General features: G+C 54.6%; 1 protein-coding gene across 1 annotated transcript in view; it reads left to right on the forward strand.

The window, feature by feature from the left end:
• Positions 1-15,060, forward strand: part of ATP2A1 (ATPase sarcoplasmic/endoplasmic reticulum Ca2+ transporting 1) — a 38,479-nt gene extending 23,419 nt beyond the window's left edge. The window contains exons 15-22 of the mRNA XM_034073617.1: positions 203-538; positions 2,874-3,094; positions 5,182-5,384; positions 8,547-8,632; positions 11,015-11,148; positions 13,386-13,503; positions 13,723-13,840; positions 15,004-15,060. Coding sequence (XP_033929508.1) covers positions 203-538; positions 2,874-3,094; positions 5,182-5,384; positions 8,547-8,632; positions 11,015-11,148; positions 13,386-13,503; positions 13,723-13,840; positions 15,004-15,041 — 1,254 coding nt within the window. The 3' untranslated portion in view covers positions 15,042-15,060. The remainder of the gene's footprint in view (positions 1-202; positions 539-2,873; positions 3,095-5,181; positions 5,385-8,546; positions 8,633-11,014; positions 11,149-13,385; positions 13,504-13,722; positions 13,841-15,003) is intronic.
• Positions 15,061-15,283: the final 223 nt, after the last annotated feature.

The following is a 15,283-nucleotide window of genomic DNA, read 5'->3' on the forward strand; positions in this document are numbered from 1 at the left end:
CCATAGACACCCATCTATTGATGGATTTGGGTCTTCAATGGGGACTTAGATCCATATGGACCATAGATATCCATATATTGATGGGTTTTGGGTCATCAACGATGGTTGATGTCATCTCAATGAGGTTTTGGTGCCATATCAACCATATACATCCATACATTAATGTGTCTCATGTCATCAACCCTGTCTCCCCCCCCCCCAGGTGGACCTGACCTTCGTGGGCTGCGTGGGCATGCTGGACCCCCCCCGCAAGGAGGTGATGGGCTCCATCCGGCTGTGCCGCGACGCCGGCATCCGCGTCATCATGATCACGGGTGACAACAAGGGCACGGCCATCGCCATCTGCCGGCGCATCGGCATCTTCGGCGAGGACGAGGAGGTGTCCGGCAGGGCCTACACGGGCAGGGAGTTCGATGACCTGCCCCCCACGGAGCAGAGGGAGGCCTGTCGTAGAGCCTGCTGCTTTGCCAGGGTGGAACCGACGCACAAGTCCAAGATTGTGGAGTTCCTGCAGTCGTTTGATGAGATTACGGCGATGGTGAGGGGGGGATGGGGGGGGGGGGGTGGTAGAGCCATCATTAACCATGATAGAGCCATTGTTATCTATGGTAGAGCCATCATTAACCATGATAGAGCCATTGTTATCTATGGTAGAGCCATCATTAACCATGGTAGAGCCATTGTTATCTATGGTAGAGACATCATTAACCATGATAGAGCCATTGTTATCCATGATAGAGCCATTGTTATCTATGGTAGAGACATTGCATTCCATGGTAGAGCTGTCGTTATCTATGGTAGAGACATTGTTATCTATGGTAGAGCCACTGTTATCTATGGTAGAGCCACTGTTATCTATGGTAGAGACATTGTTATCTATGGTAGAGACATTGTTATCTATGGTAGAGCCATTGTTATCTATGGTAGAGACATTGTTATCCATGGTAGAGCCATTGCTATCTATGGTAGATCCATTGTTATCAATGGGGAGACATCATTATCCATGGTAGAGCCATTGTTATCCATGGTAGATCCATTGCATTCCATGGTAGAGGCATCGTTATCCATGGTAGAGCCATTGTTGTCTATGGTAGAGCCATTGCATTCCATGGTAGAGCCATTGCTATCTATGGTAGATCCATTGTTATCAATGGGGAGACATCATTATCCATGGTAGAGCCATTGTTATCCATGGTAGATCCATTGCATTCCATGGTAGAGGCATCATTATCCATGGTAGAGCCATTGTTATCCATGGTAGATCCATTGCATTCCATGGTAGAGCTGTTGCATTCCATGGTAGAGCCATTGTTATCCATGGTAGAGCCATTGCATTCCATGGTAGAGGCATCGTTATCCATGGTAGAGCCATTGTTGTCTATGGTAGAGCCATTGCATTCCATGGTAGAGCCATAGTTATCCATGGGGGAGCCATTGTTACCCATGGTATATCCATCATTAGCCATAGTAGAGCTATTGTGTTCCATGGTAGAGCCATTGCTATCTACGGTAGACCCATTATCTAGATAGACCCATCTATCCATGGTAGAGCCATTGTTATCTATGGTAGAGCCATTGCTATCTATGATAGAACCATTGTTATCTATGGTAGAGCCATTGTTATCCATGGTAGAGCCATTGTTATCTATGGTAGAGACATTGTTAGCTATGGTAGAGCCATTGTGTTCCATCGTTATCCATGGTAGAGCCATCAGTATCCATGGTAGAGCCATTGCATTCCAAGGTAGAGCTGTCGTTATCCATAAGGAACCATTGTTATCCATGGTAGATCAGTTGTGTTCCATGGTAGAGCCATCGTTATCCATGGTAGAGCCATTGTTATCTATGATAGAGCCATTGTTATCCATGGTAGAGCCATTGTTATCTATGATAGAGCCATCGTTATCCATGGTAGAGCCATTGTTATCTATGATAGAGCCATTGTTATCCATGGTAGAGCCATTGTTATCTATGATAGAGCCATTGTTATCCATGGTAGACCCATTGCATTCCATGGTAGACCCATCTGTGCCCATTCTAGACCCATTCTAGACCCATCACCCCCCATCATTGTCCATTCTAGACCCATCTCCACCCATTCTAGACCATTATAGACCCATCTCCACCCATTGTAGACCGATCTGCACCCATCCCACCCATTCTAGACCCATCTCTACCCATTGTAGACCCATCACCACCCATTCTAGACCCATTTCCACCCATTGTAGACCCATTCTAGACCCATCTCCACCCATTCTAGACCCATTTCTACCCATTCTAGACCCATCACCATCCATCATCCTCCATTCTAGACCCATTCCAGACCCATTTCCACCCATTCTAGACCCATTTTCACCCATTGTACACCCATTCCAGACCCATTTCCACCCATTCCAGACCCATTTCCACCCATTCTAGACCCATTTTCACCCATTGTACACCCATTCCAGACCCATTTCCACCCATTCTAGACCCATTCTAGACCCATCTCCACCCATTCTATGCCCATTTTCACCCATTCTAGACCCATTTTCACCCATTTTCACCCATTCTAGCCCCATTTTCACCCATTCTAGACCCATTTTCACCCATTCTAGCCCCATTTTCACCCATTCTATGCCCATTTTCACCCATTCTAGACCCATTTTCACCCATTTTCACCCATTCTAGCCCCATTTTCACCCATTCTAGACCCATCTTCACCCATTCTATGCCCATTTTCACCCATTCTAGACCCATTTTCACCCATTTTCACCCATTCTAGACCCATTTTCACCCATTTTCACCCATTCTAGACCCATTTTTGCCCACTGTAGACCCATTCTAGACCCACCCCCACCCATTCCATACCCATCTCCTCTCCCCCATCCCAGACCGGCGACGGCGTCAACGACGCCCCAGCCCTCAAGAAGGCCGAGATCGGCATCGCCATGGGCTCCGGCACAGCCGTGGCCAAGACGGCCTCGGAGATGGTGCTGGCGGATGACAACTTCTCCACCATCGTGGCGGCCGTCGAGGAGGGCAGAGCCATCTACAACAACATGAAGCAGTTCATCCGGTACCTCATCTCCTCCAACGTGGGCGAGGTCGTCTGGTGAGCACAGTATAAACCAGTATGGACCAGTATAAACCAGTATAGACCAGTATAGACCAGTATAGACCAGTATGGACCAGTAGAGACCTCTATAGACCAGTAGAGATGTAGATGACTATAGATCTCTATAAACCAGTATGGACCAGTATAAACCAGTATAAACCAGTATGGGCCAGTATAAACCAGTATGGACCAGTATGGACCAGTATAGACCAGTAGATCTCTATAGAACACTATGGACCAGTATAAACCAGTATGGACCAGTATAGACCAGTATGCACCAGTATGGACCAGTATAGACCAGTATGGACCAGTAGAGACCTCTATAGACCAGTAGAGATGTAGATGACTATAGATCTCTATAAACCAGTATGGACCAGTATAAACCAGTATAAACCAGTATGGGCCAGTATAAACCAGTATGGACCAGTATGGACCAGTATAGACCAGTAGATCTCTATAAACCAATATGGACCAGTATAAACCAGTATGGACCAGTATAGACCAGTATGCACCAGTATGGACCAGTATAGACCAGTATGGACCAGTAGAGACCTCTATAGACCAGTAGAGATGTAGATGACCATAGATCTCTATAAACCAGTATAGACCAGTATAAACCAGTATGGACCAGTATGGACCAGTATAGACCAGTATGGACCAGTATGGACCAGTATAGACCAGTAGATCTCTATAAACCAGTATGGACCAGTATAAACCAGTATGGACCAGTATAAACCAGTATGGACCAGTATAGACCAGTATGGACCAGTATGGACCAGTAGATACCTCAATAGACTAGTAGAGATGTAGATGACTATAGATCTCTATAAACCAGTATGGACCAGTATAAACCAGTATGGACCAGTATAGACCAGTATGGACCACTATGGACCAGTAGACACCTCGACAGACCAGTAGAGGTGTAGGTGACTATAGATCTCTATAGAACACTATGGACCAGTATAAACCAGTATGGACCAGTATAGACCAGTATGGACTACTATAGGACTCTGTAGACCAATCTGGACCACTATGGACCAGTAGAGACCTTGATAGACCAGTAGAGACGTAGATGACTATAGACCACTATAGACCACTATGGATCTCTATAGACCACTATGGACCACTATAGACCACTATAAACCACTCTATCCCACTTATACCCCATTGTATCCCACTATACCCCACTGTATCCCATTGTATCCCACCCTATCCCACTCTACCCCATTGTATCCCATTGTATCCCATTATACTCCATTGTATCCCATTCTATCCCACTCTATCCCACCTCATCCCACTGTATCCCACTATAACCCATTGTATCCCATTATACCCCACTGTTTCCCACTCTATCATACTCTATCCCACTGTATATCCCACTCTATCCCACTGTATCCCATTATATCCCATTGTATCCCATTATACCCCGCTGTTTCCCACCCTATCCCACTCTATCCCATTATACCTCATTGTATATCCCACTGTATCCCACTCTATCCCAATGTATCCCACTGTATCCCACTGTATCCCATTGTATCCCACTCTATCCCATTATATCCCATTATACCCCACTGTATATCCCATTGTATCCCATTGTATATCCCACTGTATATCCCATTGTATCCCATTGTCCCCCATTATACCCCATTATATCCCATTATATCCCACCCTATCCCACTCTATCCCATTATATCCCACTCTATCCCACTGTATCCCACTCTATCCCCCTTATACCCCTTGTATCCCACTCTATCCCACTTATATCCCATTGTATCCCATTGTATCCCACTCTATCCCACTTATATCCCATTGTATCCCATTGTATCCCACTCTATCCCACTATACCCCATTGTATCCCACTGTATCCCACTTACACCCCATTGTATCCCATTGTATCCCATTCTATCCCACTGTATCCCATTGTATCCCATTGTATCCCATTGTATCCCATTCTATCCCATTGTATCCCACTCTATCCCATTGTATCCCACTGTATCCCATTATACCCCATTGTATCCCACTGTATATCCCATTGTATCCCATTGTCCCCCATTATATCCCATTATCCCCCATTGCCCCCCCAGCATCTTCCTGACCGCCGCCCTGGGCCTCCCCGAGGCCCTAATCCCAGTCCAGCTCCTATGGGTTAACCTGGTGACCGATGGGTTACCAGCAACCGCATTGGGGTTCAACCCCCCCGACCTGGACATCATGGACAAGCCCCCCCGGAGCCCCAAGGAGCCCCTCATCAGCGGCTGGCTCTTCTTCCGGTACCTGGCCATAGGGGGTGAGCACTGGGAGGCACTGGGAGGCACTGGGAGGCACTGGGAGGCACTGGGAGGCACTGGGAGGCACTGGGAGACATTGGGGGTGAGCACTAACCCGGAGCCCCAAGGAGCCCCTCATCAGCGGCTGGCTCTTCTTCCGGTACCTGGCCATAGGGGGTGAGCACTGGGAGGCACTGGGAGGCACTGGGAGGCACTGGGAGGCACTGGGAGGCACTGGGAGGCACTGGGAGGCACTGGGGGTGAGCACTAACCCGGAGCCCCAAGGAGCCCCTCATCAGCGGCTGGCTCTTCTTCCGGTACCTGGCCATAGGGGGTGAGCACTGGGAGGCACTGGGAGGCACTGGGAGGCACTGGGAGGCACTGGGAGGCACTGGGATGGCACTGGGAGGCACTGGGAGGCATTGGGGGTGAGCACTAACCCGGAGCCCCAAGGAGCCCCTCATCAGCGGCTGGCTCTTCTTCCGGTACCTGGCCATAGGGGGTGAGCACTGGGAGGCACTGGGAGGCACTGGGAGGCACTGGGAGGCACTGGGAGGCACTGGGAGCCATGGGGGGTGAGCACTGGGAGGCACTGGGAGGCACTGGGAGGCACTGGGAGGCACTGGGAGGCACTGGGAGGCACTGGGAGGCACTGGGAGACATTGGGGGTGAGCACTAACCTGGAGCCCCAAGGAGCCCCTCATCAGCGGCTGGCTCTTCTTCCGGTACCTGGCCATAGGGGGTGAGCACTGGGAGGCACTGGGAGGCACTGGGAGGCACTGGGAGGCATTGGGGGTGAGCACTAACCCGGAGCCCCAAGGAGCCCCTCATCAGTGGCTGGCTCTTCTTCCGGTACCTGGCCATAGGGGGTGAGCACTGGGAGGCACTGGGAGGCACTGGGAGGGACTGGGATGGCAGTCATTGGGATGGGAGCCATGAGATGAGATCATTGGGGGGTGTTGGAGGTGGTTGTTGTAGAGCATCAGGACACCAATTGGGGGTGTCCATTGGAGGTGTTGGACATGGTGTCCACCATAGACCATCATGGATGGTCATTGGTTGGTGTTGGAGGTGCTCACCATAGACCATTGTAGATGGTCATTGAAGGGTGTTGGAGGTGGTCATTGGAGGTGTCCATTGGAGGTGGTCATTGGGGGTGTTGGACATGATGTCCACCATAGACCATCATGGATGGTCATTGGAGGTGTCCATTGGAGGTGGTCATTGGGGGTGTTGGACATGATGTCCACCATAGAGCATCATGGATGGTCATTGGAGGGTGTTGGAGGTGCTCATCATAGAGCATCATGGATGGTCATTGGAGGTGTCCATTGGAGGTGGTCATTGGGGGGTGTTGGACATGATGTCCACCATAGAGCATCATGGATGGTCATTGGAGGGTGTTGGAGGTGGTTGTCATAGACCACCATAGATGGTCATTGGAGGTGTCCATTGGGGGGTGTTGGAGGTGGTCACCATAGACCATTGGAGGTGGTCATTGGGGGGTGTTGGAGGTGTCCATTGGGGGTGTCCATTGGGGGTGTCCATTGGAGGTGTCCATTGGGGGGTGTTGGAGGTGGTTGTCATTGACCATCATGGATGGTCATTGGAGGGTGTTGGAGGTGCTCACCATAGACCATTGTAGATGGTCATTGGAGGTGGTCATTGGGGGGTGTTGGACATGATGTCCATCATAGAGCATCATGGATGGTCATTGGAGAGCATTGGGGGTGGTCATTGGAGGGTGTTGGAGGTGGTTGTCATTGACCACCATAGATGGTCATTGGAGGTGGCCATTGGGGGGTGTTGGAGGTGCTCACCATAGACCATTGTAGATGGTCATTGAAGGGTGTTGGAGGTGGTCATTGGAGGTGGTCATTGGGGGTGTTGGACATGGTGTCCACCATAGAGCATCATGGATGGTCATTGGTTGGTGTTGGAGGTGCTCATTGTAGAGCATTGGAGGTGCCCATCATGATCCCTTGTAGACCCCCATGTTGTCTCCCCATAGACCCCCATAGTCCCACCCCATTGACCCCATAGTTCCACCCCATTGACCCCCATGGTTCACCCCATAGACCCCCATGGTCCTCCCCATAGACCCCCATGTTGTCTCCCCATAGACCCCATAGGTTCTCCCCATAGCCCCCCATGGTTCTCCCCATAGACCCCATGTTGTCTCCCCATAGACCCCATAGGTTCTCCCCATAGCCCCCCATGGTCCTCCCCATAGACCCCATGTTGTCTCCCCATAGACCCCATGTTGTCTCCCCATAGACCCCATAGTTCCACCCCATAGACCCCATGTTGTCTCCCCATAGACCCCATAGTTCCACCCCATAGACCCCATGGTCCTCCCCATAGACCCCCATGTTGTCTCCCCATAGCCCCCCATGGTTCTCCCCATAGACCCCATGGTCCTCCCCATAGACCCCATGGTCCTCCCCATAGACCCCCATGTTGTCTCCCCATAGACCCCATGGTCCTCCCCATAGACCCCATGGTTCTCCCCATAGACCCCATAGTTCCACCCCATAGACCCCATGTTGTCTCCCCATAGACCCCATAGTTCCACCCCATAGACCCCATGGTCCTCCCCATAGACCCCCATGTTGTCTCCCCATAGACCCCATGGTTCTCCCCATAGACCCCATAGTTCCACCCCATAGACCCCATGGTCCTCCCCATAGACCCCCATGTTGTCTCCCCATAGCCCCCCATGGTTCACCCCATAGACCCCATGTTGTCTCCCCATAGCCCCCCATGGTTCTCCCCATAGACCCCATGGTTCTCCCCATAGACCCCATGGTTCTCCCCATAGACCCCCATGTTGTCTCCCCATAGACCCCATAGTTCCACCCCATAGACCCCATGGTTCTCCCCATAGACCCCATGGTTCACCCCATAGACCCCCATGTTGTCTCCCCATAGACCCCATAGGTTCTCCCCATAGCCCCCCATGGTTCCACCCCATAGACCCCCATGGTTCCACCCCATAGACCCCATGTTGTCTCCCCATAGACCCCCATAGTTCCACCCCATAGACCCCCATGGTTCTCCCCATAGACCCCATAGTCCCACCCCATAGACCCCATGTTGTCTCCCCATAGACCCCCATAGTTCCACCCCATAGACCCCATAGTCCCACCCCATAGACCCCATGTTATCTCCTCTCCCCATAGGTTACGTCGGTGCCGCCACCGTCGGTGCAGCCGCCTGGTGGTTCCTGTTTGCTGAGGACGGCCCCAATGTCAGCTACCACCAACTGGTGAGACCCACAGCCCCATAGGGCCCCATAGACCATGGGGTGAGCAATGGGGACCCATAGATCATGGGTTGGCCAATGGGGACCCATAGATCATGGGTTGGCCAATGGGGACCCATAGATCATGGGTTGGCCAATGGGGACCCATAGATCATGGGTTGGCCAATGGGGACCCATAGATCATGGGTTGGCCAATGGAGCCCCATAGATCATGGGGTGAGCAATGGGGACCCATAGATCATGGGTTGGCCAATAGGGACCCATAGATCATGGGTTGGCCAATGGGGACCCATAGATCATGGGTTGGCCAATGGGGACCCATAGATCATGGGTTGGCCAATGGGGACCCATAGATCATGGGTTGGCCAATGGGGACCCATAGATCATGGGTTGAGCAATGGGGCCCTATAGATCATGGGGTGGCCAATGGAGCCCCATAGATCATGGGTTGGCCAATGGGGACCCATAGATCATGGGTTGAGCAATGGGGCCCCATAGACCATGGGGTGAGCAATGGGAACCCATAGATCATGGGTTGAGCAATGGGACCCCATTGCCCATAGGTTACCCACCCTATGGTGACCCCATAGATCATGGGTTGAGCAATGGGACCCCATTGCCCATAGGTTACCCAATGGGGCCCCACTGCCCATAGGTTACCCAATAGGACCCCATTACCCATGTGTTACCCACCCCATGGTGACCCCATTGACCATAGGTTACCCAATAGGGCCCCACTGCCCATGGTTGATCAATGGGGCTCCATTGCCTATGGGTTACCCCATTGTGACCCCATTACCCCCCTCCCCACCCCATGGTGACCCCATAGTGACCCCATTGACCATAGGTTACCCAATAGGGCCCCACTGCCCATGGTTGATCAATGGGGCTCCATTGACGATGGGTTGATTGACTGAACCCCATTGCCCATGGGTTGATCAATGGGACCCCATTGCCTATGGGTTACCCCATTGTGACCCCATTACCCCCACCCCCACCCCATGGTGACCCCATAGTGACCCCATTGACCATAGGTTACCCAATAGGGCCCCACTGCCCATGGTTGATCAATGGGGCTCCATTGACGATGGGTTGATTGACTGAACCCCATTGCCCATGGGTTGATCAATGGGACCCCATTGCCTATGGGTTACCCCATTGTGACCCCATTACCCCCCCCCCCACCCCATGGTGACCCCATAGTGACCCCATTGACCATAGGTTACCCAATAGGGCCCCACTGCCCATGGTTGATCAATGGGGCTCCATTGACGATGGGTTGATTGACTGAACCCCATTGCCCATGGGTTGATCAATGGGACCCCATTGCCTATGGGTTACCCCATTGTGACCCCATTACCCCCCTCCCCACCCCATGGTGACCCCATAGTGACCCCATTGACCATAGGTTACCCAATAGGGCCCCACTGCCCATGGTTGATCAATGGGGCTCCATTGACGATGGGTTGATTGACTGAACCCCATTGCCCATGGGTTGATCAATGGGACCCCATTGCCTATGGGTTACCCCATTGTGACCCCATTACCCCCCCCCCCACCCCATGGTGACCCCATAGTGACCCCATTGACCATAGGTTACCCAATAGGGCCCCACTGCCCATGGTTGATCAATGGGGCTCCATTGACGATGGGTTGATTGACTGAACCCCATTGCCCATGGGTTGATCAATGGGACCCCATTGCCTATGGGTTACCCCATTGTGACCCCATTACCCCCCCCCCACCCCATGGTGACCCCATTGACCATAGGTTACCCAATAGGGCCCCACCGCCCATGGTTGATCAATGGGGCTCCATTGACGATGGGTTGATCGATTGAACCCCATTGCCTATGGGTTGATCAATGGGACCCCATTGCCTATGGGTTACCCCATAGTGACCCCATTACCCCCCCCCCCCCACCCCATGGTGACCCCATAGTGACCCCATTGACCATAGGTTACCCAATAGGGCCCCACTGCCCATGGTTGATCAATGGGGCTCCATTGACGATGGGTTGATTGACTGAACCCCATTGCCTATGGGTTGATCAATGGGACCCCATTGCCTATGGGTTACCCCATTGTGACCCCATTACCCCCCCCCCCACCCCATGGTGACCCCATTGACCATAGGTTACCCAATAGGGCCCCACTGCCCATGGGTTGATCAATGGGACCCCATTGCCTATGGGTTACCCCATTGTGACCCCATTACCCCCCCCCCACCCCATGGTGACCCCATTGACCATAGGTTACCCAATAGGGCCCCACTGCCCATGGGTTGATCAATGGGACCCCATTGCCTATGGGTTACCCCATTGTGACCCCATTACCCCCCACCCCACCCCATGGTGACCCCATAGTGACCCCATTGCCCCCCCAGACCCACTTCATGCAGTGTGGGGAGCACAATGTGGACTTCGAGGGCCTGGAGTGTGAGATCTTCGAGTCCCCAGTGCCCATGACCATGGCCCTGTCTGTGCTGGTGACCATAGAGATGTGCAACGCGCTCAACAGGTACCCGGGGTCCTCCAAGGGGGTGTAGGTCCTCCAAGGGGGTTATTGGGTCCTCCAAGGGGGTAATTGGGTCCTCCAAGGGGCTGTGGGTCCTCCAAGGGGCTGTGGGTCCTCCAAGGGGGTAATGGGGTCCTCCAAGGGGCTGGGGGTCCTCCAAGGGGCTGTGGGTCCTCCAAGGGGCTGTAGGTCCTCCAAGGGGCTGTGGGTCCTCCAAGGGGCTGTGGGGTCCTCCAAGGGGGTAATGGGGTCATTAAATGTGGTAATGGGGTTCTTCAATGGGGTAATGGGGTCCTCCAAGGGGGTAATGGGGTCCTCCAGTGGGGCTGTGGGGTCCTCCAAGGGGGTAATGGGGTCCTCCAAGGGGGTAATGGGGTCCTCCAATGGGGCTGTGGGGTCCTCCAAGGGGGTAATTGGGTCCTCCAAGGGGGTAATGGGGTCCTCCAATGGGGCTGTGGGGTCCTCCAAGGGGGTAATTGGGTCCTCCAAGGGGGTAATGGGGTCCTCCAATGGGGCTGTGGGGTCCTCCAAGGGGGTAATTGGGTCCTCCAAGGGGGTAATGGGGTCCTCCAATGGGGCAAAGGGACCTCCAGTGGGGTAATGGGGTCTTTAAATGGGGTAATGGGGTTTTTCAATGGGGCAGAGGGGTCCTCAATGAGGCAATGGGACCTTCAATGGGGCAAAGGGGTTTTTTAATGGGGTCCTTCAATGGGTCAATGGGACCTCCAATGGGTCCATAGGCTCCATCACTGGATCCATAGACCCCACCCGTGGGTCTGTGGGTCCGTGCCCCACACCCTGCCCCACATCCTGCCCCACATCCTGCCCCACACCCCACAACCTGCCCCACACCCTGCCCCACACCCTGCCCCACACCCTGCCCCACATCCTGCCCCACACCCTGCCCCACATCCTGCCCCACATCCTGCCCCACACCCTGCCCCACACCCTGCCCCACACCCTGCCCCACACCCTGCCCCACATCCTGCCCCACACCCTGCCCCACACCCTGCCCCACATCCAGCCCCACATCCTGCCCCACATCCTGCCCCACACCCTGCCCCACACCCTGCCCCACATCCTGCCCCACATCCTGCCCCACACCCCACACCCTGCCCCACACCCTGCCCCACATCCTGCCCCACACCCCACACCCTGCCCCACATCCTGCCCCACATCCTGCCCCACACCCTGCCCCACATCCTGCCCCACACCCTGCCCCACATCCAGCCCCACATCCTGCCCCACATCCTGCCCCACACCCTGCCCCACATCCTGCCCCACATCCAGCCCCACATCCTGCCCCACATCCTGCCCCACACCCCACATCCTGCCCCACATCCTGCCCCACATCCAGCCCCACATCCTGCCCCACACCCTGCCCCACATCCTGCCCCACATCCTGCCCCACATCCAGCCCCACATCCTGCCCCACATCCTGCCCCACATCCTGCCCCACATCCTGCCCCACACCCTGCCCCACACCCTGCCCCACATCCTGCCCCACACCCCACACCCTGCCCCACATCCTGCCCCACACCCTGCCCCACATCCTGCCCCACACCCTGCCCCACATCCTGCCCCACATCCTGCCCCACACCCTGCCCCACACCCTGCCCCACATCCTGCCCCACATCCTGCCCCACACCCTGCCCCACACCCTGCCCCACACCCTGCCCCACATCCTGCCCCACACCCCACACCCTGCCCCACATCCTGCCCCACATCCTGCCCCACATCCTGCCCCACATCCTGCCCCACACCCCACATCCTGCCCCACATCCTGCCCCACATCCTGCCCCACATCCTGCCCCACACCCTGCCCCACACCCTGCCCCACATCCTGCCCCACATCCTGCCCCACATCCTGACCCACACCCACCGCACATCCTGCCCCACATCCTGCCCCACATCCTGCCCCACATCCTGCCCCACATCCTGCCCCACATCCTGCCCCACACCCTGCCCCACATCCTGCCCCACATCCAGCCCCACACCCTGCCCCACATCCTGCCCCACATCCTGCCCCACATCCTGCCCCACACCCTGCCCCACACCCTGCCCCACATCCTGCCCCACATCCTGCCCCACATCCAGCCCCACACCCTGCCCCACATCCTGCCCCACATCCTGCCCCACATCCTGCCCCACATCCCTCCCCACATCCCACCCCACATCCTGCCCCACATCCTGCCCCACATCCTGCCCCACATCCTGCCCCACATCCTGCCCCACTGCAGCCTCTCAGAGAACCAGTCCCTGGCTCGGATGCCTCCGTGGGTCAATATCTGGCTCTTGGGCTCCATTTGTCTCTCCATGTCCCTGCACTTCGTCATCCTCTACATTGACCCACTGCCTGTAAGGGGGCGGGGCCGGGGGCGGGGCCGGGGGCGGGGCTGCCTCCTCATTGGTCAATGGGTGCTGGGCGATGGGCGTTGGGTGATCCCCATTGGTCAATCCCCCATTGCCTCTCTCCCATTGGCTGTCTCCCCATTGCCCTTACCCCCCATAGGGGCCCATAGGGGCTATGGGGCAGCCATGGGGCAGCCATGGGGCTCATCCCTCTCTGCCCCATAGATGATCTTCAAGCTGACCCCATTGACCTTCACCCATTGGCTGATGGTCCTGAAGATCTCCCTGCCTGTCATCCTATTGGACGAGGCCCTTAAGTTCATCGCCAGGAACTACCTGGAGGGTGAGGGACCCATAGGGACCCATAGAGACCCATAGAGACCCATAGAGACCCATAGAGACCCATAGAGACCCATAGAGACACATAGAGACCCATAGAGACCCATAGAGACCCATAGAGACACATAGAGACCCATAGAGACACATAGGGACCCATAGAGACCCATAGAGACCCATAGAGACCCATAGAGACACATAGAGACACATAGAGACCCATAGAGACCCATAGAGACACATAGAGACCTATAGAGACCTATAGAGACCTATAGGGACCAATAGGGACCCATAGAGACCCATAGGGACCTATAGAGACACATAGAGACCCCATAGAGACCCATAGAGACACATAGAGACCCATAGAGACCCATAGAGACACATAGAGACCCATAGAGACCCATAGAGACACATAGAGACACATAGAGACACATAGAGACCCCATAGAGACACATAGAGACCCATAGAGACCCATAGAGACACATAGAGACCCCATAGAGACACATAGAGACACATAGAGACCCATAGAAACACATAGGGACCCATAGAGACACATAGAGACCCATAGAGACACATAGAGACCCATAGAGACACATAGAGACCCATAGAGACCTATAGGGACCAATAGGGACCCATAGAGACCCCATAGAGACCCATAGAGACCCCATAGAGACCCATAGAGATCCACAGGGACCCCATAGAGACCCATAGAGACCCATAGCAACCCATAGAGATCCCATAGAGACACATAGAGATCCCATAGCGACCCATAGAGACCCATAGAGACCCATAGAGACCCCATAGAGATCCCATATAGGCCCCATAGAGACCCATAGGAACCAAGAGGGACCCATAGAGACCCATAAAGACCCATAGACACCCCATAGACACTCCATAGACACCCCATAGAGACCCACAGACACCCCATAGACACCCCATAGAGACCCCATATAGACCCATAGAGACCCATAGGGACCAAGAGGGACCCATAGAGACCCATAAAGACCCATAGACACCCCATAGAGACCCATAGAGACCCATATGGACCCTTAGGGACCCATAGAGACCCATAGGGACCCATAGACCCCCCATGGGTTCAAGGGGGGGGCACTTGTGGGGCGGGCCGTGACCTATGACGTCACGTGGTGACGTCACCACCTCTCCTCCAATCAGCACCTGATGTCGTCGACTCCCACAAGAAGAAGAAGTGACCCCAAAACTGCTCCAAGGCTCCCCCCCCACCCCCCCCTTTGCTATGGGGCAGCCCCATAGAGCTATGGGGCACCCTAGTGCTATGGGGCACCCTAGTGCTATGGGGCACCCTAGTGCTATGGGGCACCCTAGTGCTATGGGGCAACCCCTAGGCTCTATGGGGCAACCCCTAGGCTCTATGGGGCACCCCAATGCTATGGGGCACCCTACTGCTATGGGGCAACCTAATGCTATGGGGCAG

Source organism: Melopsittacus undulatus (genome assembly GCF_012275295.1).
Source record: "Melopsittacus undulatus isolate bMelUnd1 chromosome 29 unlocalized genomic scaffold, bMelUnd1.mat.Z SUPER_29_unloc_1, whole genome shotgun sequence".
Taxonomy (NCBI): domain Eukaryota; kingdom Metazoa; phylum Chordata; class Aves; order Psittaciformes; family Psittaculidae; genus Melopsittacus; species Melopsittacus undulatus.